Genomic DNA, 27226 nt, shown 5'->3' on the forward strand with positions numbered 1-27226 from the left:
AAATAGCAAATTCACCAACCAATGACATATATTTATGAAATCTATATTCTATTTTATTCCATTTTAGGAGAGAAGCAATATACAACTATTTTAATGCAAAACAATGGCAATAAAGCAAAGCGAATGTCAGTCATCTGAATCCCATTTCCTTGTTATTTTCCCCCTTTTCATTTAGGGGGAAATGAATCTTCATGATCTATTGCAAACAAATGCTAAAATGTTACGGCAGCAATAAAAAATCTAATTTTTTGGACTTTGTTGCCCATAAATTTAAAAAGGCTTAATTATCTAAAAAGAGGTTATGTTAAAATTATTAGCTGTATTTCCAAATGTTACTTGTAAAAATGTAGAGTCTGTGTCTTTCATTTCCTTTCCAATGAACATATTCATGGGTATTCATGTTCAATTACATTTAATATTAAATCTAGTTAAATATAATATTATATATAAAATATTTTTAATTTATATCACAGATCCTTCTAGGTGGACGTACAGACAGTCGGTTGCCTGTTCATGAGCACTACCTACTATTAACGTGACAACATCTACAAAAGGATTGGTCACCCTACTGAAAAACACTAAACCTTTCCAACTAATTGAGAAGATCTATTCATTCCTTGAAAAGTTTTTATAGAAAGTTTAGGAACTATAACTTGTTGCAATTAAAATTTTTCTTATGTTTTACATTTTGATTATAATGGAGAATAACAGAATTTGACAAATAAAATGGACTTCAGTAGTTCAAAATTTATCATTTTTAAAGAAGTTAATTTTGACTAGAATTTGGTAGCTAATTTGACTATTCATCACATTGATGGATATGATACTTAAAATCATCTATTGCTAGATTTGATAAACATCTAACAAAAATGCTTATTTTTTTTAGTCATACATTGGCCATAAAAGAAATATTTTACTAAATTTTCAGAATCATTTCTTAAAAAACACTAGAATTGCATAATAACATTTCATTAAATCATGTTTATCCTCCAGGAACTGTATATTTTCATTTAGCCTTTGGATTTCTTAGTATATAAGCTTATATATTCACAATATGAATTCCTTTAGAAAGAGCATCTATTCTTGGACTTGTCTTTATTTTATCGGGTATGTGCTTGACTTATGGTCAGTATTCAATAGTTGTTGAATAAAGGAACAAAATGTAATATATTACCTATGTATCAAAATGACAAATATGTTAACTTCCTGGTCTTTGCTTTATGTAATTAAATTGTCATAAATATTCTTGTGTGGCCTTTCTTAAACACATGTACCATATACAGCCAAATGAATCTTTTTCTTAAATGCCATTATAGCAGAATTTAGTAATTTCAGCAATTGCACAACATAGTTTTGATGCTATTCTTTGACATTTGTTTCAGAGATACTTCATGAAAGTATACTCTCTTTTATACAAGAAAACAGCCATATTTCATTTTCAATCCACTTTGATGACCCAATGGTTTCAAAATGAGTTTTGTAACCCCTAAACAATTCCCCTAGTAGGAGGTAAAAACGCGCACAATTAGAAAATGAAATGTTCTGAACAAAGACAACATATTTGGAATAGGTTATTACTTCACAAAGTGCTACTTTGAAGAACAAAATTAATTTGGAAATATATATGTGAATATATTTTTAAAAGTTGTATTACTTATCACAGTACCTTTTATATAATAATAGATATCTAACTTCTATATATGCATTTATTAAGTCAAACCTCATCCAATCCCTAAAGTTTAGTTTACTACATGAAAGTTGACTTAAATTTTTAGATTGTGATTTAGTTTATTGTTCAGTTTTGCTTTTTCCTTATACTAAGTAACTATTAACAGCATGAATTAGCTAATGAGAGAGGTCCCTTTATTCTTCCAGTGACTATAGGAGAAATATGGTACATAAACTCCTTTACTTTTAACTTAAGCAGTCACTCAGAAAATATTGAGGAAAAAAAGTTTATGTGAGAGAGGAAAAGAGAAAAGGTAGAGGAAAGAATAAAATGAGCTTTAGCATGAAGGAAAGGATAAAAGAATGGAAAATAGAGATTCATTTTTTACTTTTTTGGATCTAGAAGAGTGACTCTGATATAGAACATACTCAGTGGAAAATTTTCAGTAGAAGCATAATATAAACAAGGAGACATTTGGAGAAGATATTAAAGCACTGGTTCTCTTTTATTGTAAGATCTTAGCTGATGTAGAAACATTGTGATCGCACGATAATTTTTTTTAGAGGACTTAATATTTTATTCTTTATTACTTTAAAGTGCCTAAGAGAACAGAGATTTGTATCTTCCTCGCCTATTCATTCTTGTCCCCACGCTAGGGTGAAGATGAAGCAGTATATGTCAAGGCCCCAAACATTTTAATATGTAGCATAAGTTGACTTCATTCTTTCTATGATTTTCTTTGGATGTCTCTTCACATATCAATGCATAAATTACCTTAATTTATGATCTATATAGAAAGACCAGTGCGACAGAGCCAAAGATAGAGTTAGAAACTCAGGAAGGAAAGAGAAAGAGTAAAAATTTCTGGATTGTGATAAGAATATGAAGAACAGAAACATGACATTTAGCTCATGGCACTTTCTCTTTAATTTTTATGCAAATATTTAATGCTATTTTGGAGGGATGGTAGAAATTGAAATATTTTATAGTTTTTCTTTATCCTATATCTTCATCTAGTCTTTTCCTTTTTGGCTTTCTGTCTTTTGCCCACATTTAATATGAAGAGATCAATTGTACAACAAAATTCATTCTCATAAGTCATTTAGGTATATGATTTCAAAGTATATATTTTGGATTTCTATAGAAGCTATTTTTATTAAAATTTACTTAACTACCTAATATTTTATCTAATTATGTATCTTGTATTAAGATAAGCTAAACATTCTCTTTCAATAGGATTTTACCCAACTGAATTACCTTAATTATGGAATATTAAAATTTTCTCTTTAAAAAATATTTTATATCCATTGCTGCCGAAAAAGGACCCTCAGTCCCCAGTGGAATACATCTTATACAGATCTTATAGTGTATATGAATGTCAAAAAAAGAGGGCTATACCTAATAAATATTTTCTTTCACAGAGTCAGAATGTACACAAAAGTGGGGTTGAGAGAGTTCTACGGATTGGAAAGGATTCATCTTAAGACCTCTATAATATACAGGCATGGTGGCTCATGCCTGTAATCCCAGCACTTGGGTGGACTGCCTGAGCTCATAAGTTTGAGACCAGCCTGAGCTAGAGTGAGACCCTGTCTCTAAAAATAGCTGGGCCACAGGGCATTGTGGCAGGTGGCTGTAGTCCCAGCTACTTGGGAGGCTGAGGCAAGAGAATCACTTGAGCCCAAGAGTTAGAGGTTGTGAGCTGTGATGCCAGGACACTCTACTAGGGGGTAACAAAGTGAGACTCTGTCTCAAAAACAAAACAAAACAAAAAAACTCTATAAATTTTCAAATTGTGAATATCACAGTGATATATAATTTTCCTCATAAAATGTTGACAACAGTAAAGCTTGTTTGAGGGTACCATGTAGTTGGCTAGCTAGGCTCAGTCACTAGAAAAGCACACCAGCCCCACCATAGATGGGTTTTGAAATTCTGTAACACTACAGATGTTTTTAGTTATATGAGAATAGTTGAAACTGATATTATATCCATGAATGCAAGAAGTTTTATCTGTTTTTTTGGCAGTGTTCATCTAATAACCACAGTAGTGGTTAATTTTTAAGATATCAAACTTAGAGTTGAAAAACTTAAATACATAAACATATTTCAAAGTTCTTTTGAATAAACATATTTGTATTCGCCTGGCAGCAACTACTGAAATGAATGGCATCTGTTTAGTTTAATAAAAATTGATGAAATGGATAGAAGTTTTCTACCAATTAGAGTATTAGTCTAGTGGATATAAAACACTCTTTCCCTATGACCTTAATTTGTATTTTCTGCTTTTTAATAAGGTTATCTTTTTAGGTATTTATTCACCGCTGGTGTTCCTTCTAAAAAAAAAATCCTGTTCATAATTTCTGGAAAACTAATTGTGTCATTTTCTCCTTTTTATTACAACTTGCATATGCAGGATGAAAACAATGTTTCTAAGATAAACATTTTCCATGTTCTTTTCCCCTTTACCTCTCTAGCCTCACCTGTGAGAATTTGTCTGACTTCCTTTAAATTCTGTAGGAATTCAGAAATGCTATTTTATTGCCTCTATGCATTTCCTCAGGCAGTTTCTTCTACAGAATTCCTTTCTCACTTTTGCTGATTCTGGTTAATATTTTATTCCTTCTCTAAGGCTTAGTCTTGGGATTTCCAGAAAGCCTTTCCTAATTCTTCTTAGGCTGAATTAAGACCTACTCCTCCATATTCACATAGACTTTAGGCTCCTCAAGGACAGGAATCTTTTTATTTATCATTTAACTTCCAGCATCTAGTAGGATACCTGAATCACAGCATGCACTCAGTTGCACTCAGTTGATGTGTATTGTATGTGAAGACTCAAGAGATATTATCCAACAGGAAGCTAGAGAAAGATTGGACCTTCAGGAGGAAGATCTGGGCTAAAGGCATTGGTAGTGGTTGAAGTCATGAAAGGAGAAAGGGGCTAATATTTGCCAGAGTTTACTTTGTAATAATGGGCACAGGGCTAGGCATCTGTGCATATATTTACAATTTTATAAGGTAGGTATTGTATTTAATAAATGAAGAAGTAGGCTCAGAAAAGTTAACCAATGAGTACAAGATTCACAAAAGTAACAAATAATAAAGTTGGGATTTGAACCAAAGCCTTTCTAACTTTAAGGCCCAGGCTCATTATACAAGTGTAAATGAACTTATCCAGGAGAAAAAGAGAGAGAGAGAAGAAAATACAAGGATGAACGACAGATCCTAGAGATAGACTTAGAAAGAACTCAAAAAAAGAGACGAGGGAGGTCAGAGGAACACCATTAAGGACTGGTGTGTTAGGAGACAAGAGTATAAGATTTCACTAAGAAATGATAACCATTTCAAATGCTTCAGAAAGAAAAAAGATCAAGTAATTCAAGGACTGGAAAAGGTTTTGGAGTTTCAATCAGATCATTTGGTAATCTTGGAAATAGTAGCAATTAGTAAAGTGGTGGGGAAAGCTAGATTACAACAGATTGGGGAATGATAGAGATGTGGCAATGATGAACAAACTAGTCTATCAAGAATCTTAGCTGTGGGGAGCACTCTACCCAGGGCGATGGATCTTAACTGTAAAGGGAAGACAGACAATATGTAAAAACCAGGCCTTAGAAGCCTCTTTGATTTTTAAAAAATTCTAAAAATATCAAAGATGTGTGCATGTTTAATTACAAAAGAGTAAAATCCAGTATGGAGGGGAAACTTGAGATATCTGAGAGGATAACTTGATAAAGCTATATTTGAGATGGAAGGAGATAGGATGCAAAGTAATAATGGACAAAAGGATATCCCAACTGATATACTGATGTATGCATTTATAGCTGGAAATGTGCAAAACCCAAAAACTTGAGTTATCCGTGAAGTGGGAAGAAAAGTGGTCTGAAAGTTTACATAAGCACAACAAAACTCAGATTTTGATCCCTAACAGCTTCTCCCCACTCCTTTTTCCCCATTAAGTTAATCAAATAACGGTCTCTCATTCACCTAAGCTTCAAATTTCAGTACCATGACTTTTTCCTTTTCTTTCTTCCTAATATCCAATGACTTAGGAAGTTTAGAATATCAAGAATACAAAGGAGTCTGAAGATGTCCAGGTCCCAGATAAGTTACTCAACCTCCCCCAAAGTTCAGGTTACTTAAGGTTGTTATGTTACTATTAGCAGCTGCTGAGAGGCAAAGTTCTCTCTCAGAAGAGGTCCGTTACAGAACGTTTAAAAGTAAGCTGAATGCCTATCAGACTCATGTGTATATTTCCCAGTCTAATGCACTACTTGACACACAGTAGGCCTTCAGTAAATAGAATAAACCTATGAATGAATGCCCATGCTGGTGGCTAGCTGAGAAGAGTCACAGATTCACCGAATTAATTTGGGCTTGGAAAGGGACACTTTAGTTGGAATCACATTAGTTCACCCCTGCATTTTACGGATGAGAAATCTGGGGCCCAGAAAGATGAAGTAACCTGCCCAAAGTCCAGAAGCTTACTGGTGCTGCCAGGACTACAAAGGAGCCAGGAGTGTGCCAAAGCAAGAAGACCTCCGGAAAAGAAGGAATTCAAAACCAGGGTGTGCCATTTGATTCTCCCCTTATGATAGCTGTTTCTCCTATTCCCATCACTACTACTCTAGCCCACTTCCTTATCACTTCCCTTGTAATTATTCTAAGAGCCTCCGCGTTTCCCTTCCTACTCTTGTTTCCCAATCTACTCAGCATTCCAAAGCCAGATCAATAGTTGTCAAACATTGCTTCAACCCACTCCTTTCCGGTTAAAAGCCTTCAAAGAACTATTGCCTATAAGGTTAAAGTCCAATTTACTAACATTCTTAGCCCTTTCACTCTTCTCCTATGCAGTTTTTCAACCTTTATCTTCCAATCTAGAAATGCCAGACTCCTCTGCCCTTTATCCTCAGAGCTCCTCAATAGCTGTGCCTTTCTCCCTCCGGGCTGATGGCTCTTTGGTGGTCAGCAGGGTGGGCACACGGTGCCATGCTTAGAGGATCCTGTGCTGGGCTTAATGCTCTGCGGTCCATCTTGATGTTCTTAAGACTTTTGAACAAGGGGCTTGGCACCTTCACTTAGCACTTGGCCCCACAAAATTATGCGGCCGGTATAGCCCAGGGTTGGACACACCACCTATCCAACAGGCATTGTTTAAATGAACGAACAACGGGCATGTGGTCTAGTTTTATAGATGGTAACGAAAAGGATCAGAACGCGAGAGAAAAAGCGCCTGACACCTACCTTCCCGCCAGTCCCTCAAAGCCCCGCCCACTGCCCCTGCGCCGCCTCAGACCGGTTCCAGCAGGATTCCTCAGGGCAGCTCCAACGCCAAATAGGATTTCAGCCCTTTCCCCCGAGCACAGCCAATCCTCGCAGCCCCTCGGGCTCCGAAACTGCGGCGGGCTCCGATTGGCTGACACGGTTAGCCTGGGGGCGGGCGAAGGGCAACCGCAGGGACGGGGCTGGAGCGGGAGGTCGGCTCTGGGACCGTGAAGCGACCATTGCGCAGGTGTAAATGAAACAAATAAACAAACAAACAAACCTCACCAGCCCTAGGCCTCCATTTCTTCCCCGCCCACTTTTCCCTGGCGTGGAGTCTCCAGCCTCCCAATCGCCATGCTTTCCCCGCCCTCATCAACGTCTGGGAACGTCCCCCTAGCGGCGCGGGCCACGCAAGTCTCCGCACTTAACCTCTGCTCGCCGGGAGCGAAGTTAGAGGCCGGGCAGGCGCGGGTAGCGCGCACTCTGGGCGGCGGGAGCCCGAGCCTGAAGCCGCGGCCCGGCAGATGATGACTTGCTACCGAGGCTTTCTGCTGGGCAGCTGTCGTCGCGTGGCGGGCGGCGGGGCCGCGGCGCTGCGGGGGCCGGGCGCTGGAGGCCCTGCCGCGCGGCCACGGCCGGGCGGTGACTGCGGCGGCCAGCGGCACCTGGGGCAGGGGCAGCCGCGCGAGCTGGCGGGCTGTGGCAGCCGCCCCGACGGCGGCTTCCGCCCCTCCCGGGTGGTGGTGGTAGCCAAAACCACCCGCTACGAGTTCGAGCAGCAGCGGTACCGCTACGCGGAGCTCTCGGAGGAGGACCTGAAGCAGCTGGTGGGTCCCCGAGGCCCCCCGCCGTTGTGTCTTGGCTCGGCCAGAGCTTTAGGGGCGGTTGCACCCCCTCGGCGAGACCTCGGGGGATGACTTTTCTTCCCAGAGCACCCCAGATGTCCCGCCTGTGTCTCTCGCTGCTCCCTACTTCTTCTGGGTTTCCCGGCCTTGCTTCTGTTTGTATGTGTTTGTGTGTGTGTGAGAGAGAGGGTCAGTATTAGTTGAGACCTCCGAGACCGGAGCGCCCCATTGCTGGGGGAGGAAGGGTTGCTTAGTGGAGTCGCCCCATAGTGTGAGAGGGGCTTGGGGATTCAGTTGTGCCTTGTTCCCTTGTCACCCCCACCCCCTTGTTGTGACACACCCCAAGAAAGCGGGCCAGTAGCCTGAGATCTGGACGCGCCAGAGAGGGAACTCCGGGGCGCTTCTCAGGGTTAAGTGAAAGAGGGCGAAGATAACCGCGGACACACCCCCTTTTACTCTGCGGGGCCACAAGGCCTGGGACAGTCCGGAAAGCCCTTCAGGGAGAGCCTTTTTCAGCTGGAACGTGGTTGTCAGACAAGGTTCTAGCAGGTTGTTTTTCAAAGCACACGTGTCTTTGGTGCTGAGAAAGGCAGGGGAGAAAATTCGACTTGAATGTATGTTATAAAGTAGAAATGACAGGCATAATACCGACTTATGTATGAAAAAATAGCCTACATCTCTAATGTAGCATTTACCGCCACAATAGACTATATTTGGCATATTTATTAATATCTTTGCCAATTATATAAATCCAAGAAGAAAAGCTGAATTTGATCGTCTCAGCCGCTTATTATTATTTTTTTTAATTTTTAATTCCATTTCTCCACCCACCAACTTCAGGAAAAAGATAATCGCTAATGGTAACATGAGAACTATCTCTAGAAAAATCTGTATTGGAAATCTCTAATTGTTGGCACTGTGGACCAGAAGGCTTTGGAATTACTTGCGTAAACTGTAATCTAGTTTAATTCTGTGCAAGAGTAGACAGCTCGTTCTAAACATCTGATATCCTGTGTAATCTTCAGGGAAGTTATTGTGTAGAGCCAGCACAATGAAGTTGTAAATCATCTTTGCTTAAGTGCGGAATCTGTTATCAACATTAAACATCTTACCTGGTTTGATGAGTTAATTGAAAAAAAGCACTACATTCACCTGATGGGAGTCTAGATGCAGATTTGTTTTCTCTATTTTTCCTAAGTGTTTGAAGGTAGCAGCTTTTAGAAACCACTGTGCCATTTAAATAATCAACAGTTTGAACAGAAGTTAGGATAGTTGAGTTTATATTAGAGAGTGAAACTGGGGGTGAGGTAATGTCAGAAAAAGTACATTGTTTCTATTTGGGGGAAGGGTATATTCTTTGGGCTGTACTTAAAATTTTCCAAGGTCTAGCTTTTAGAATTTGTCAAACGCCATATGTGCACAAATACGTTCTTTATACAATTTCATTGATATGGAAGCCTCCCACTGCAATTTAAAATAGTACACTCGGCATGTTCATAGTGTGAGACTGAGGGTTGAGAAGCTTGGAATTCCAGGCTCTGATTCTGTGTGGTTAACTTTCTGTGTTTTTAACTCCTTGGCCTCATGGGTGAAAATGATACTTTTTGCATAGTATTGTCAGTTTTCAAAGTGCATTCACATAGTTAAGTATGAGAAATGCTAGGGTTGTATCAGATATCCTCCAAGGTCCTTTCTAGTGCTGGGATCTTGAAACTCACAGGCTTTTTCAAGGCCTCAAGAAAATGGCATCTCAATTAGAATTAACTCTTGGACCCCTGAACTAGAGCACTAATAAAAAAACTTTTAAAATGTAGGCAAAATGAGTAAGTCTTTAAAAATCGAACTACCTAGTGTACTCACTCTGCATGAAGAAATCTCTAATTGGCAAATATTTGTCTATTGCTAGGAAATTATGTTTGGGATAAGAGAGCTTTGAAGTAAAACTCTTGAACCTTAGAGTACGGTTTTGTAATTGCCAGACAGTGGGATAGTTTTTGTTGATGTTGCCATTACAGTTTTTTCAGATTGATTTCTTACTGATTTGTACTTGTGTTATCATTTATATTATGGGATTAAGATGATTAATATTGTTTGCTATATTGCTGGGGTAAAATATACTATAGTGTATAAATCATGTGAATTGGACATAAAAGAAAGTGGTCATGTGCTTCTGTGAGTCTTCACCATGGCTGCTCTGTCTGTAGTGTCATGGTAACTCAGTTTTGAATCAAAGCATTCTTTTTTATTTTGGTGGTGGTTGGTGTTTTTGATGCAAAATATGTCCCTGTTATTTGTTAAAATGCATATAGAAAATGAAGGATGGAAAGCCAGTATAATCTTATACCCTGAAGTCTCATGGTTTTCTAAGTTTGTAAACATAAATAATTGGAGGAAACAGTTTTAGTTGATTAAGCATGTACAAAGTAGGTTTACATTTTTCAAGCTGGGTTAAAGTTTTGATTTTCAGTTACTCTCTTATATTGGTTACATTGCTTTGTTTTTAAATCTTATCTTTCCCTCTACTGATTGAATACGGGATTTGTCATCAAACATTTTATTCTACTGTCTGATGACCTTGCAAAGTCTAATAAAACTACTATTACAGTTTACTTGCACCGTTAAGAGATGTAGTAGTTAGCAGATGTGGAATTTTTGTTAATCAGGATCCCTGAGACTCACAAACTAAAATTTTAGATGAAATAAAACTGATTTGGAAAGGATTCTGACACCAGGAACATGCCTTGTTAGTTTTACAGAAAGGTTTTATTTTAAAAATATATGCCAAATTTGAAGTCATTAATTTCTGTCTTCCTCTCTCATCCATTCAAAGTCTTACAACCTCAAAGGCAGACCTTTTTAATGGTTCCCATTTTTTAGTCTTTTTTTTAAAATTCAGAATGAGAGAGAATAGTTTGATTTACTAGTCTGCTTTATTATTGGATTGCCTTTATTAGGAGGTATAGTGCTTAGGAGTTTGTTTTCCTTACTTTATTTCCTGAAAAAGATGGTATGGCTTAGGTTGTAGTTCCTGGGCATATACTTTTGGCATATGGTGTGCAATATGATTTATCAAATATAAGAGCATAATCCGGAATATTGCCAGAGCCTCCTAACTGAATCTTGTTCTTTAAAAATCTTCCAGACACAGAGTGGTTTATCTAAAGTGAACATCTGGCCATTTCATTCCTCTGCTTAGAACTCCTCAGAAGCTCACTATAAGCTTTTGTCACCTCCCACTTGTTAAAATGCAGCTGCTTGAACCTTAGCACCCAAGATTCTGATTCAGTTTGTGGAGAATACACAGACTTTGCTTTTCTGAACATACCCTTAACATTTCTGACTCTGGCTGAATTCCAGAGATCTGCAATTTTTACCCAGGTCCCCAGATCACACTTGGAGAAACTCTCATAGACGAAGGTTCATGATCCTTAGTATGCCAAATAAGTCCCTTCATGAACTGGGGCTCCTTTCCACGTCTTGAGCTTCATTTCTGATCATTTCTTGTTTTGAACTTCTTGTTCTGGGAATTTCAAGTCGCTTTAATTTCCATTAGGTGTTGTGCTGATTTAATTTGATAATTTATGGATTAGTAGCACATTAAAATTGTTCAAAACAGCAGAGACGAACAAGTATACAATGAAAAATCTTTCTCTTATTAATGTCACCTATCCTTCTATTTTTATCCCTGGAAGTAACTAGTGTTTTTAGTTTCTTGTGTTTCCTTCCAGAAGTAAGCAATACATACAAATCAACACAGCGAAATATTCTTTTTCTGTGTCTAACATATTGTGTCAGCTATTCTGCATCTTGTTTTTAAACTTTTAGGTGTTTTATTTATTTTTTTATCTAATACTTTCATTTCAAAATATCTCAAATGTACAGAAAAAGTTGGAGAATAGTATAATAAGTATACATGGACCTGCTATATTTTGCCATTTTTTTTGCTTCACATCTTCTTAAACAAAGCAATAAAAATACAGTTAAAGTTCCTTGTGTATTCCTCCCCATCTCATTCCCTCCCTTCCTCCTCAGACATTAACCACTATCCTGAAATACATATCCTTGCCATGAATATTTTTATACTTTTGTAATATATGTAGTTATCTACAAACAACAGATAATTTTTTTTTATTTCTAAGAATATGACATCGTACTCTACATATTCTGCATCTTTTTTTAACTTATCGTTATTTGTGGAGATTGCCATAAAGAGCGTTTTCATATTTTTCTTTGATAGTATATGCATTATTCCATTGTGTGCCTTAATTTGATGCCTTCTATTATTAAATATTTCTGCATTCATATGTGTGTAAATAAAGCCATAAAATAAATACTTAAAAGTGTAATCACTGAGTCAAAAAGGCATGTGCATATGAAATTGTAACACATATTGCCAAATTGCCTCCCTTAGAGGCTGTACAAATTTTTACGTTCACCAGCTGAGAATGAGGGTACTTGTTTTCCTGATTTAGTTTATCAAATTTTGGGGGAAAAGGCTCAGTGCCTGTACCTCAGCGGCTAGAGCGCCAGCCACATACACTGGAGCTGGTGGGTTTGAATCCAGCCTGGGCCTGCCAAACAGCAATGACAACTACAACCAAAAAATAGCTGGGTGTTGTGGCGGGTGCCTGTAGTCCCAGCTACTTGGAAGGCTGAGGCAAGAGAATTGCTTAAGCCCAAGAATTTGAGGTTGCTGTGAGCTGTGATGTCACGGTACTCTACCCAGGGCTGTAGCTTGAGACTCTGTCTCAAAATAAATAAAGGGGAAAATAGTATTCCAGGGTGGTTAAACTGTCCTCACTCACCGTCTTTACTTTTACAGCCCCTTATGCTTTGAATGTTCTCCATCCTGTTCGAGTCATCTCCAGTTCTCTTTGAAGTCAAGTACTGTCTTAGGATACCATCCTTGCTAACCTTGCTATGGCTCTGCCTCTCTTTGACTACCAAGTTTAGGTTAGGGATTCTTCTCTGTGTCTTCATAATTCTTTACCTGAGATTATTTTCTTCTCTGGACTGTAAACTCATTGAGGCCAAGAACTGTGTGTTGTTCAGTCAATATCCTCTCCACTTTCCACCCACACATCTCCACTGAAAAATGTGGTGAAATGTTTCTACTTTTTTAAAGATCATTTTTCTTTTCTCCCTGAGATTGGGGACCAACTTTCATCTAGTCCAGGGCCTTATTACCGGCTGTCAATCTTCCAGATGTTAGTTGCTGAAAGCTTAAGACAGAGATTACCAACATGGGTTCTTTGAAAGTGGGTTGAGGTTAAATGGTATGTTTGAAACTTGAACCTAAACAAAAGATGATTTTTATTTGACCATGGGATTTTGGCGGGGGTGTGGGGCAAAAATGTGGAACACACTTGGAAAATAGAGGCTTTAGCTATACTCCCTTTGACAGATACTTTCACTAGCAAAGTATGAGACTACTTGTTTTTCTGATTTGAAAACTTGAAACTAAACAAAAGATGATTTTGTTGTACAGATATTTGCAGTTAAATAAAGGACTTATAAAGATGTAAAATAATTGAATATTACAGAGGTTGAAATGCCACCATTAGAGAATCATTGATCAATATGCTTGAAAGTCCTGATTTTCCACCTCATTGTATATCACCATCACCTGGGGAAGGTTTTAAAAACTACAAATATGTGGGTTGGCATTCTTCCTTCTTTTTTTGGAATGCCACTGCCATTCTCTCTCTCCTTTTCTCTCTCTCCCTGCTCTCTGTTCTCTTCTCTCTCTTTCTCCCATGATCTTCCTTTCTCTAATATAAAATAAACTTATGTTTTTATATTCAAAAAAATCTACAAATATGTAACCAACCATGAGAATACAAATAACAATTTTTCACTATCATCAATTCTGTATTTTTAATTATATAAATTTAGGTCTTAGTAAATAAAAATGTTTATTGATGCACATCAATATCTTCTCAACTAGTGAAGTATAAGTTGATTTTATTTCACTATCAGTGAACTCTATGTAACAGAAATGTGTAATTTCAGAATATTAGCAAGCATACCAGTTATTTCATGCTTTAGGGAAGTTACTGTCTTTTTTTCTTCATAATAAACTACCAGATCTCGATTATACTGGAAACCAGACCAACCTTTGTAAAACATTTGCATTTAAGGAGATTTTACCTGCTTAGCTTTCTTCTTGCTGAAAGTTGGTAGAATTAGGACATGATAAAGAACAGAATAATTTCTGACCTATGTAACTTAGTCATTATAATTCAGGTTTAATGGCCCAGTGATTATTTACAAGTGGAAGTGAAATATATGGCTGATGTAGGAACGTTAGTAGTATGTGGCTGCATGGGCAATAAACGGTGGATAAATCCTGTATTAAGAGTAGAAAACCAGAGACTTGATCCTAGAACAACAGTTTAATGGCTTTGTAAACTTGAAAAACTTAATAAAAACTTAATAAAACTCTGTATTAATATGTTCAGTTTTGAAATATGTATAATAGTTACCTGCTTTCCTTTTTCATATCATTTTAGGAAGATCAAAATAGAAGATTTATAATTTACATAATTTAACTTAAATTCTAGTTTTTCAGCCACAATAATAACCATCATTTAAATATCAGTTATGTTTAAATTATGTACCTGAAATGACACTGATTTGGTTCCTTCACAGTAGATTCCTTTACTAAGATCACTGAAATAAGTTAAAGATGTGTTGAGTTTAACACTGCTTGTGTCATGTTTTTTAACCAAATTATTGAGGTGATGGTTTTGCCTTTTAAGAAGCCTTCATGTGGGGCCTATGGCTCAAAGGAGTACGGCATTGGCCCCAGATGCCAGAGGTGGCAGGTTCAAACCTAGCCCTGGCCAAAAACTGCAAAAAAAAAAAAAAAAAAAAGAAGCATTCATGTGATAGAGAAGATGATTTCAAAAATTACGATCTGCTTTAAGAATACCTTGCTACAGTGGTCACTATTGGAGACATCCAGGAAGTTTGTTAGTTGATTTAACTTGAAGTTTTATTTTTAAACATATGTTTGCCAGACCATTTGTTGAGCACCTCCTAACAACTGGGTCTTGAAGAAGCAGAGATGAATGAACAGTTTCCATATGTATGGAAAGATGATTACATTGTATTGAACCAATTACAAGTATTCTGTAGGAATACAGAGAAGGGAGAGAACAATTTGGGAAAGGTAGAGATAAAGGGGAGAAAAGAGCTTTGATTTTTTTTCATCTTTAAAATGGATTCTTTAATGATCTTTTTAAAGTTTATGGAATATTTCAAACATGGTAGAAAAGTTTCCAAAAGTATAAGACAAAACCTGTGTATTTAACAACCTAGACTTAACAGATATTAATATGTAGTATTTTGACATATTTGCTTCAGATTTTGAAAAAGGAAATGTTATAATTACAATTAAACCCCTAGCCATCCAGCTTTTTTACTCCCTACCTCTCAGAGGTAGGCCTGAAGTTACATGTTTTTACAATATGACTGTTCATAAACAAGTATAACATTTTGTGTCTCTTTAGAAGTTATATCAATGATGCTAATATTCTCTAGAATATGTGTCTATTTATAAATTTGCTTGTCTTATTCACTATTGGATTAAAAACATGTTGATACATGGTGATTCATTTTAACAACTGTATGATATTCCATTGTTTGGATAATTAGGTGATTTTCAGTTTTTCTACTGTTTTTAAATATTCCAGTTAGAAGTTCAAATAATTTTTTCCATAAGCATTGAATGAATTATTGAATCCCCATGTTCTCATTGGCACTTAATAGATGTTCACATCTGCCAGTATAAAGAGGGTGAAATGGTATCTTTTAATATTGGGACATTTGAATTCAGTATTGAACATGGAAGAATCTGTATGTGTGAAGGTGAAAGAACAGAACTAGCAAAACTTGGGTGAAGTTCATATTGTAGTCAACAAAAAACTCAAAACTTTTTGACCGTGACCCACAGTCACAGATGACTTATGCTTGACCCAGTACTTAACATTTTAAATAAAAGATAACAAGAAACCATCTCATGTTGTTACAGGTATTTTCTATTTAACAGTAATGGTGGTGGTAATCATTAAATTGTGACCAACTTAAAATACATTGTAAGGGCACTTTGAAAATCATTTCTCAAGAGTGAAGTATATTAAGGCGGGACAGGTAGGTTGGACCTTTAAATGGTATGCAGAGGAGTCAGCTTTAAATCCTGGTGGTCTTCAAGCTCTCAGTAGTATAATACGCACCCTGCTCAGCCTTTCTTTCCCCGCTGGAGTTGGGTGAAAAGGGTCAATTTTTCTGAGACTTTAGCATTCTGGGAATAGTATGAAAACAGATTTTTGGTTATGGTAGTTTAGGTTAGGGGATGGGAATTTTGAAAGAAATAGTTTAGAAAATCTGGAGGCAAGTTTTTGCGTTAGGCCAGATAAGAGTTGGTATGATCCAGCACTTAAGCAGTGGGAACTAAGATGTAAAGGACACAGATTGGGAAAACAGTTTATGGGTGTAATTATTGGATCTCATCATTGGCTGTGGAACTTGAGTGTGAGGCAAGAACTAAAGGTGACACCTGAGTTTATTTGTTGGCTAAGTAAAAAGTGCAGTTATTAACCGATATATGGGACTCAGTAGATTTGAATGTAGGTCAGTATGAAAGTAGGTATACGTAGGTCAGTATGAAAGTTTTTAGACACACTCTGTTATGGTCCATTATGCACTTCCAAGAAACACAGTTGACAGCGTCCTTTCTGATTCAGCCCTGCAAATTTCAGCTTGCTGAGAGGGCTTCATTTGTTTCTGTCTTTGGATTTTACACTTCTTGATTTTTGTGTCTCTTAAAACTTTTGTAACGACCATGTATAATCAGTTTTAGATGGTTTTGGAGAGAGGTACTTGAACTACCAATGGATGGATATAAAAGCTAGGCATTTGAAAACTAGAGCCTATAGATCAAGAGAGAGGCTTGGCTAACTGTATAGATTTCAAGGTCACTGGTGAGTACTCAGTAGGTCAAGCCTGTGCATGGGAGATAACTCAGGGAAAAGAAGTGAGAGCAGGTAAGAAAGCCAATGATGGGACTTTGAACACTCCCAACATATAAGGGAAGACGTAAACAAGAGGAATTCAGAAATGGAAAGGTGACGAGGAAAATGAAGAAGAAAACCTGGGAGAGGGAATAATAAACAGAACAGAAATGAGCCAAGGTAAGACTAAACACATCTGAAGAAATCTTTAGGGTTCCTTGCACTAGGTCTGGCCATGACTTTCTGGCTGTTAATTATGTATCACTAACCCTTTAAAGGCAATTTTGAGGAGCAGTATACCATTTAGTTAAGTGTTATGCTTTTAGGGTGCTTAAATTATGCCTGTGTGTTTACATATTAAACTGTCATGGTCTCAAAAATGTGAATTTGTTATGTATTAAATTTAAAAAGACATAGTTCCGACACTTAGTGAGCTTTCATGAAAAATACATAGAGTGCAAAAATAATAATATGTAACTGACTAGTAAAACAAATTTTAAAAATTTATAATTACGGTAAGTTCAGGTTGGGTCTAGTAAAAATATCTGATAATTTAATAGAAGTGTCACAGACCACTTAGGAAATGGCATCACTATCATATTTGAAATTAAAGTATGCTAACTCTGTCAAATCACAAACTTCCTTTTTTCTTTTCATTTTGTGCTGTGTTTTGACATCAGAGCTACACGGAGAGTAGTGATTTTGGCTTTTGGAAATTTTGCCAGAGCAACTGTAGCTTATATTGAAATAGGTTTCCCTGTAAATCTTTTAGACTTGCCTGCTTTTTCCAAGCATCCTGATGAATCCTTAAAAATTTTTTTAATAGGGAGAAGAATTAACAAGTTGTTTTTTTTTAAAGAAAATATTAGAGACTTTGTTACTCATAACTAATGTTGTGTAAGACTGCAGAGAACTCGGAATGTGTTCTAAATTTCAGTAGTTTTTCTAACCTTTTAATTGTAAGACATTTTATAAGAATTTGTGTGTTCTTGTTTCAGTCTGATTAAAGTATATTTTTAGACACTTGAAGTCATGTTATTTTCAGGGGTTCAGCTATTGATAGAAATTCTTACCAGCTTTTGCATATTACTTAAAATATATATACATGAGCTAGTTGAATAGTGACTTGACTTTTTATTTTTTTATTTATTTTTTTATTGTTAAATCATAGCTGTGTACATTAGTGCAATCGCCTGTACCCATTCTAAGATGCACCATAGATGTGGCCCCACCCATTACCCTCCCTCCACCAAAACCTCCCCCCTCCCTTCCCCTTCCTTGGCCCTTTCCCCATAGTCTTGTGCTATAGTTGGGTTATAGTCTTCATGTGAAAGCTAAAATTTAGCTTCATAGTAGGGCTGAGTACATTGGATACTTTTTCTTCCATTCCTGAGATACTTTGCTAAGAAGAATATGTTCTAGCTCCATCCATATAAACATGAAAGAGGTAAAGTCTCCATCTTTCTTTAAGGTTGCATAGTATTCCATGATATACATGTACCACAATTTGCTAGTCCATTCGTGGGTTGATGGGCACTTGGGCTTCTTCCATGACTTAGCAATTATGAATTATGAATTTAGCTGCAATAAACATTCTGGTACAGATGTCTTTGTTATATTGTGACTTTTGGTCTTCTGAGTATAAACCTAGTAAAGGAATTATAGGATCGAATGGCAGGTCTATTTTTAGGTCTCTAAGTATTCTCCAAACATCCTTTCAAAAGGAACGTATTAGTGTGCATTCCCACCAGCAGTGTAGAAGTGTGCCCTTTCCTCCACATCCATGCCAACATTTCTGGTTTTGGGATTTTGTCATGTAGGCTACTCTTACTGGGGTTAGGTGATATCTCAGAGTAGTTTTGATTTGCATTTCTCTGATGATTAAGGATGATGAGCTTTTTTTCATGTGTCTGTAGATCGTGCGTCTGTCTTCTTTAGAGAAGTTTCTCTTCAAGTCCCTTGCCCACCCTGAGATGGGGTCACGTGTTCTTTTCTTGTTAATACGTTTGAGTTCTCTGTGGATTCTGGTTATTAGACCTTTATTGGAGGTATAACCTGCAAATATTTTCTCCCATTCTGAGGGCTGTCTGCGTGCTTTACTCACTATGTTCTTGGTTGTGCAGAAGCTTTTTAGTTTGATCAGGTCCCAGTAGTGTATTTTTGATACTGCTTCAATTGCCTGGGGAGTCCGTGACTTGGCTTTTTAATTGTGGCTGCTTATTGAGTGATTTTCTTAAATGCACTATCTCCTCTCTGTCTAATTTATTTAGCCAGACCATGTTAAGGAAGCTCAGTAGGCCAGAGGTCTTTAAAGAAAATAATATAAGAACTTATATTTTCTAAATAAATGTTGAGCATGACTTATTAGAGAGTAAGTTTCTAAAAAGAAATTTGAGTGGGAATAAAAATTTATGAATGACATTTCTGCTTCAGTGTTAGGTATTTTGATGCAAAATGAACTTTGATTTGGAATGTTAGGAATTTTAGTGTTGCTAGCAATTATACAAAACTTGAAGTTTTTGTTCTCCAAAACTCCTTCCCTACAATTCAAACCTATTCACTATCTCACACCAAAGTTCCCTAATACCCAACTGCTGAGTATCTTAATTTCCTGGAGCTTGCTGAGAACCAGGAAGTATTCACAAAAGTTGCTGAACCACCAGACTGCAATTTAGAGGGCTTATACTGAGAGAGGGATACCCAAGAAGGGTGAGGTCTAGGAGAACAGGTCTTCTCAAGGAGACCACAAGGATACACCTGCAGGGTCCACTCCATGGTGACTCAGCTCTTGGGAATTTGTAAAACTTCCTGGAACTTGGAAATTTCCAAATTCTGTGAAATCCTGTAGTTCTATAGGGGCTGGAATAGCATCTTCTGCTTGATTCAAACTGGCCAATGAGAAGGGTACCTGTGGGGTGGAACTTTTTGACTGTCCATAAAAAGGGAAAGACTTAAGCCAGTTGGAGAGCGCGGCCATTTGGAATTCTATGCAGTAAGCTCCCAGCTGTGAATAAAGCCCTTCCTCTTATAAACGTGGTATTTGGGTGCTCTTTCTCTCTGTTGGGCCTCGTCTTCCTGCAACAATATAGTAAGGTTTGTGTCTTTTTTCCCTGGCACATGTTTCTTATTGTCCCAACCCAAAATTGGAACATAAGATCAAAAATCTCAACAGGCGATTGAAGTTTAAGGGCCTGCTAGCCTTCAGTTTTATTTATAGCAGATAAGAAGCAGTAAATTTGATGTAACTCTTCTAATATACTTATTGTGCATTTGAATTAGTTCTCTTTGCCCTTGGCAGTTTTCATTGTCTCATTTAATACATTTGGTTGAGCTCAATTAATAGGTAAATGAACACAGTAGTAGGCACTCAGATATTTGAGTGGATGCTTTTAATTTTTTAGGGCTTAATTTCTAGCTATATATTTAGTCCTAAAATGGGATCATGAGAGATAATTATTGTGACAAAATAATATACTATGATAACTAACCTGCCTCTGCTCAGTTCTGACCAGGTAAAGATGGCCTCTTTATACACTCTTGTCCCTTGGCTGGGCTATATTCTCTAGTATCTGCTTTGGCACTAGTAGTGCTTTTCGAGAACATGCATGAATGAATTCATTCAACAAATGCTTAACCAGTATATAGACCCTGAGGGCACAGTGGTGAACAAGGAAGATCATTTCTTTTTTGACTGACACTTATGTTCTAATAAAGGGAGACAAATAATTAAAAAAAATAATCCAAGATAATTTTAGGAGTGGTAAATGTAGTAAAGGAAATTAATAGGTTTTAGGATGGAGTAATTGGCAGTGGTAGCTGTGGCAGCAGCAGCAGCAGCAGCTGTGTTTTAGGGGGCTCTGGGTCCTGACACCTGAAGGTGGAGAAGAACCAGAGTTAGGCTGAGGGAGGGAGAGAGGAGGGCATGCTAGCTCATGCAAGGGAAAGAGCTTGGTGAGACTAGACAAATAAAACTAGAGCCTGGGGAGTGAGGAGGAAAAATGAGGTAGGAGACGGGAGCAGAAGTCATATCACATGGGGTCTAGGAGAGTTGGTAAGGAGTTCATGTTTTGTTAAAGGTGTGATCTGTAGAGGGCGTTAAGCTGATTAAGTGAAAGACATGCTTGGGTACCTCTGGTGGCTGTGTGTGGAATAGTCTGTAGGGAGGCCAAGAGTGGAGGTAGCAAACCCCATAAAAGACTTGTGCGGGGGGGAAGAAAATAAAAAAATAAAAAAAAAGACTTGTGCGTAGTCCAGGAGTGAGATCATCAGTGGTAGAGGTAAAAAGGAGAGAAGTGCATAATCAATGCAGGATTTAGTAACTAGGAGTGAGAATAAGAGAAAAGGAGCATTAAGTATGACTAGACCTTGACGTAAGCCACAGGTAGGAAATCTTTGGCCTTGAAAATCAGGGGTTCAATATTGAACATGTTAATTTGAGATGCCTGTTAGATATCAAAAGATGTCAAATAAGCAGTTTAGTAAATTCATTGGAAGCCCTACTAACAGGACACAGGTTTAGAGATAGAAATGACGAATCGTCAGCCTGTAGGTCTCTTTTAAAGCCAGGAAACTAGCGCTCACCGAGGGGAGGGTAGAGAAGAAAAGCATTTTGGTCCAAACTCTCAGCAAAGTGGTTAGTGAAGTTTCAGTTAATCCACAGCTGGGTAGTGGTGGTTTTGATCTGAATGTTACTTCAGTGTTTATCTTGCTCAGAAATTCTACTCCAAGAGTAGTTTTATTAAACCTGATTTGTATTGATTTGCTGATTAAATGAAGGCTTTTCTAGTTATTATGTTGGTCACTGCTTTCCTTTTAAAACAAGTTTTTAGCATTGATTTGGTCTGTCTGAAAGTAATGAGACTTGCGTTTAGTCATTATAGTGTTTTACAGGCTGTCTGATCTAATATATCTTTGTGAATTAATATCTATTAATTTTCATAATAGCCTAAAGCTTCCTCAGCTCCTCTTTGGGGAACATACATTTCCTTAGAGTGAGGACAAAACTATTTTAAACTCTTAATTCAGTATTCATAGTTAAAAGTGAAAGTAGGTATCCAAATGATAACATCAATGACCTTACAATCATAAGATTATATTTGATTTAAATTCCTTTCCAAAGCAAATTACATATTAAAATCCTATCTAAAAGTTGGTTTTACTTTATAATCCAGTAAGTAATATTTTTAAATATTAACATTATATATTGGACAAGTACTTGAAACACTTATTCTGTATCATAAAGAGGAAAGGCATAAAGGAATTTGCTGGAGGAAGGAAAATAACATGTTTTGAATTCTAGGATTTACTCCAGTGGACACATTTCCTACTTGGTGATTAAATGGATGCTCACTGAGGCTGTTTCTAAATTTCTCTGTAAATATTTTACTTTATGGTTTATTTAGAAAAGATACACTTTAAAAGGAGAATATGATAGCTATAAAATGTTACTCCAGTCAAATTAAGGAAATACAATTCCTAAAGGATATATGTATGTATGTCCAAAAGTGATCTTTTCTCAGGGAGCTCATTAGCTCTTTGTTCAGACTATGTAGGGTAAATTTCAAATAGAGTTAATAAATGTGAGCATAAGAGAGCGGCAAATCCAAGCGGAACAAAGGTCATATAACTGCCTCTATAAATGTTAGTTTATCTTTGCTCTTCAAGTAGGCATATGCAGTATGTTTTAAAAGTCATTACAAAATAAAAGTTATAAATCATGCAAGTTTTGAGATCCTGCTGACTACTTGATTCACAAAATTTATTGCTGTCTTTGATATTAAAAATAATTCCAATTTTCTAAGATCAGGCTCTCTAGTTCAATGTGAACTTAAAAGTTTCACAGGTAGTCATTAAAGTATACTTTTAAAAAATTCTGTTTTATATAGGGCTTTTTAAACACTTAATATTATAACATATGTATAGTAAAGCAACATTTCTTTTATTTTGATATAGCTTGCATTGAAAGGCTCTAGCTACAGTGGACTTCTTGAGCGACATCATATTCACACCAAAAATGTAGAACATATTGTAGATAGTTTACGGTAAGTCTATGGGTGGGTCTTGGGTGGGATTTTATATTCAGGACTTTAATTTTTATTTTGTACTAACAGTTCCTCCTTAGATTTTTTTTCAGTAATAATAATCATATCAAAGTTAATGGACCTGACCTTAGGCATTTCTAAGGAAATTTTTATTTACTCATAATTTCAGAAGTTTTTTTTTTTAATTATTTGATATGACAAAAGTGCCTTTTTTGCAAAGAGTTAATTCAGTACACAGCTGGTTTCCACTATGTAATGTTTTATTTCTTAAAATGGAATAGTAGATTATATGGTTGTTCGTTATAATATTCTTTGTGTATCTTAAAATTATCATTACAGAAACTTCTATCTAAAAATTATAGAAACTTTAGTTAATTTGGGATTAAATGCAGTTAGTGAATAAGTCTGTATACAAAAGAGTCAGTGTGAGAATATCTAAATTACAAAGTATTTTTTGGTCACTGTTCCAATGTCTGGCATTTAGTGACTTATTTGTTGGATTTAAAATAAATGGCTATTCAGTTTTATAATAAAAAAATTGTCTAGGTGTTAGTTTTCTGGACCATTTTTTAGTTATGAATTTTAGCATCTGAATGAATAGGGAAAATGAAATTCTAACCAATCAGTATTGCTATTTGTTAGTGGTTATAAAAATGTTTTTAAAGCACATGGAGATTTAGCATTGTTACTAGCTTTCAGTTTATCAGATGCTTCTTGCAGTGATAGCGCTTCTTGCAGTTGACTGGTGTAATTAAATGCAAGTGAAGCTAACTTTATAAAGCTATACATAAATTTATTTATAAGACATAAACTTGTTTATTTTATATCTTCATTATAATAATCTGCCTCTGAGAAAACATACCCCTAATTTGTATGTTATTAGTAGAAATTTGGTATGACCTTTACTTCATACTAGGAATGAAGGAATTGAAGTCCGTCTAGTCAAGAGGAGAGAATATGATGAAGAGACTGTACGATGGGCAGATGCTGTCATAGCTGCAGGAGGTAATAGTTGTACAGAGGTAACGATGTTGGACTATGGAAATGCTACTTAATACACATTCTTTACACATGGCTTGGGAGCTAGCTACCACTAGACAAATTTTTGGATTTTTAGGATTAGATTAAAACATCTATTTTATACAACATTCTACTTTTTTAATGAATGGTGTTTCTGTGAATCCTGTGTATGTATTTCCATGGGTATATTTAAGGTGTGCATCTACCTTCAAATGATGATTCAAAGGATTAGTTGCTATTGTATGTTGGTTTAATTATGCTGGTTATAAGAAAAAAAATTGAAGTTGATAGGAGTTTAGTGAGATTAGGCCCATAATATACTTTGGCCCGTAATATACTTAACACTTTAAGTTAATCCTCACTCCTCCTAAATAAAGCTTTAAATTGGCAGCAGCTGTTGGAGAGAAAAGTCTGAAGTTGGACACTGGTTGGATATGTTTTCGTTAAAATAAGTTATGGATTTGGACTGGTGTTATGGAAGAAGGAAAAGAGAATTGGCTAATAGAAGTTTTGGGATTAGAGCTGTGGTTACCAAACTAGGGAGTGCTACTGGCATCTAATGGGTATGCTGCCAAACATTGTACAATGTCCAGGACAGCCTCCCCAAACAAAGAATTATTCTGCCTAAGATGCTAATCTTGCTACTGTTGAAATCCTGTGTTAGAACAGGAAAGAGAACACAAAGATAGAATAGGTAGAAAGAAAGTGAGGTAGGCTATGGAAGTCAGTAGGGTGGGGTAGGATTGTTAAATCGAAACTACTAGTTTTCAAAATGATGTCAAAAACTGGTTTTATAACAGAAGTCTGGTTATGCCTTTCTTATCTTTTATTTATGTCCCTTAGGTGATGGCACAATGCTTCTGGCAGCAAGTAAAGTCTTAGACAGACTTAAACCAGTTATAGGGGTAAACACTGACCCAGAACGGTAAGAATCTTTTTGTTCTTTTTGTTTGGGTTGTGTGTGTGTGTTTCATGTTATACATACAAACATTTTTGCTTTGCTTTGCATGGTATCTATTTATGATCCATCTTAAAATATGGAAGCTATTTTTCTACTATAGTCACATTACTGGACTCCATTGCTACAGGTATTTTACTATAGTGCATGATTTTAAGTGGAAGCATTGTCGTTCCTGCCTAACATGAGAATCATGTTTCAAAAAATTTTTAGTTTTAAAATTTAGGCATGTAGAATTGAGTGGAATTATCTTTTATGTAGTTGTTTTCAAGGATATAGCTCTAGTTTTAAGCTCAGGCATGAGAAAGATGTATGCATCTAGCTGGCATTGATGGTAGGAAATTATGTTATGGCATAGATTAATACTTATATTTTTAGCATGAACATCCACTAACATCATGACAGGACGCTCACACCAGGATGCTTTTGCTTTAGTGAGGAGCTTTGTTGATATTTAAGACAGTGCCTGATTTAAAGAGTAAGTGAAAGAATTCTCCAGGAAGCCCATGTTTCTTTTCATGCCTTTATATGTGCTTTTGTCAAAAGTGCCCTTACACTACTTATTCACTTCTGTAGTATTTATTCAAGATGCTGGTGCCTCTCCTGAGCTCTGACTATAATTATCTGCACAGAAGGCACATATCCCTTTGTATTATTTTCTGCTTAATTCTTTGTCTTTTATGTTAGATTATAAATTCCTTGAGTATAGGGCCTTATATTTTAATTTCATTCACATAGTTTTATATAGTACATAGTTGTTAGACAATAAACATTTGAAAATGAATGATTGATTAAATGATCTTGGGATTAGGACCCAATCTAGCTGAATAAACATTCTGAATGTAAGCAGTTGAGATAATGGATGGGTTTAGCAATTAATTTTTCATTGCCATTGATTTTGATGCATGTGGCTTTTAGAACTTCTAATGGTGTATTTTCCTATCATTAGGGTAAGAGAGTCTTTAGTTCACCTTAGAACCTTTAGGGATCATATTTTATACAGTTTATTGAATTACATTTTCCTTTAAAACAGGGGGCTTAATATTAATAAACCTGTGGGAATTTTGACACTGGTCAGCAGAGGGTGTTAATATAGCCATCTCATCTCGCTGTTTTCTACCTAGAATAACAGGTTTTAGAGGTATTTTGGTTTTTCTTCTTGCCTCTAGGCATATATATTAAGTTGCCTCTTAGTTTTTTCTGGAATTCAAGTTGCCTGACTTCTTAAGCTGTGGAAGCTTAAGAAGGTGATGTTCAATTTAAGTTTCTTTTCCTCTTTATTAGTTATCAAGTGTGCATAACAAATCATACCAAAACTTAGAGGCTTAAACAAAAAATAACATATTATCTCTCGTGGTTTTTGTGAGTCAGGAATTAAGGAGCAGTTTGGCTGGTTTTGGCATGGGATCTCATGCAGGTGTAGTCAGATAATCAGCTGGGGTTGCAGACATCTGAAGGCTCAACTTAGGCTGGAGGATCCACTTCTAAAATAGCTCATTTATATGAAATCTTAAATATAATTTTTGTCTGCCTCTTCTATATTCTACACCCACTCCGTTGAACCTGGAAAATAATTATATTTGAAAGCTTAATATTCAAAATAGGAGAGAGGATGTGTGGTAGCCAGCCTCCTAGCATTTATGACCTTATGTCCTCTCCACCACGCTTCCTCCAGTAGTCAGTCAGAATTGTCCTTTGTGACCATAGCATGGCCTATGGCATGACAGTGTGCAGATTCTAAGGCCACATCATAAATAGTATTGCACCTTCTGTATTGATCTTTTGGATTGCTCATTCTGGGGGAAGTTAGCCACCAGTTTGTAGTTAAATAATTTAAAGGTAACATGAAAATACTACTGTATCATTAGATAATGCTACAATGTGATTAGTGACAAATTTGCTATTATTTTTAGTTCTATTGTAATGTAGAAACTTAGTATCACTGAGTATGGCATTAAAACTTGATGTAGAGTCTTTCTTCTGTTTGTTCTTTTTTCTTGTTGAAATTATAGACAATTTGTGGCCAGACATAATGGAATAGAAATTTTTAAAATTTCCTATCTGATTGTTGTAGTTTAGTGATACCTTTTAAGTAATTGTTTCTTCATCCTTTTTCTTCTCCCCTTTATGACATCCAAAGGTCTGAAGGTCATTTATGTCTGCCTGTTCGATATACAAATTCCTTCCCAGAAGCCTTACAGAAGTTCTATCGTGGTGAGTTCAGGTAGGACTTTACTGTTCTTATATTGATGTAAATATTTTAGTAAGTATATACCATTAATTATGCTGATAAAAACAAAGCAAACCAGATGATATTTGGGTAACTCCATAGTTATAACAACAGCCAACAAAAATAATGTATTAGCTGTGTCACAAACAGATGTAATATGCCTTCTCCTAGCTCAGTTGGAATT

At 36.4% G+C, this 27226-nt stretch overlaps 2 protein-coding genes across 6 annotated transcripts in view; both read left to right on the forward strand.

The window, feature by feature from the left end:
- RANBP3L (RAN binding protein 3 like) overlaps positions 1-1231 on the forward strand; it is a 57066-nt gene extending 55835 nt beyond the window's left edge. For all 4 annotated transcript variants that reach the window (XM_053592139.1, XM_053592147.1, XM_053592166.1 and 1 more), the window contains one exon: positions 474-1231. In XM_053592139.1, coding sequence (XP_053448114.1) covers positions 474-517 — 44 coding nt within the window. In that variant the 3' untranslated portion in view covers positions 518-1231. The remainder of the gene's footprint in view (positions 1-473) is intronic.
- A 6126-nt stretch (positions 1232-7357) lies between these two features.
- Positions 7358-27226, forward strand: part of NADK2 (NAD kinase 2, mitochondrial) — a 45995-nt gene continuing 26126 nt past the window's right edge. Inside the window, exons 1-5 of one of the 2 annotated variants that reach the window (XM_053592193.1) lie at positions 7358-7761; positions 22746-22834; positions 23751-23839; positions 24698-24779; positions 26953-27036. In XM_053592193.1, coding sequence (XP_053448168.1) covers positions 7459-7761; positions 22746-22834; positions 23751-23839; positions 24698-24779; positions 26953-27036 — 647 coding nt within the window. In that variant the 5' untranslated portion in view covers positions 7358-7458. The remainder of the gene's footprint in view (positions 7762-22745; positions 22835-23750; positions 23840-24697; positions 24780-26952; positions 27037-27226) is intronic. The other variant, XM_053592201.1, reaches the window with a different exon arrangement.

The sequence above is a fragment of the Nycticebus coucang genome, chromosome 1 (genome assembly GCF_027406575.1).
Source record: "Nycticebus coucang isolate mNycCou1 chromosome 1, mNycCou1.pri, whole genome shotgun sequence".
Classification (NCBI taxonomy): Eukaryota; Metazoa; Chordata; class Mammalia; order Primates; family Lorisidae; genus Nycticebus; species Nycticebus coucang.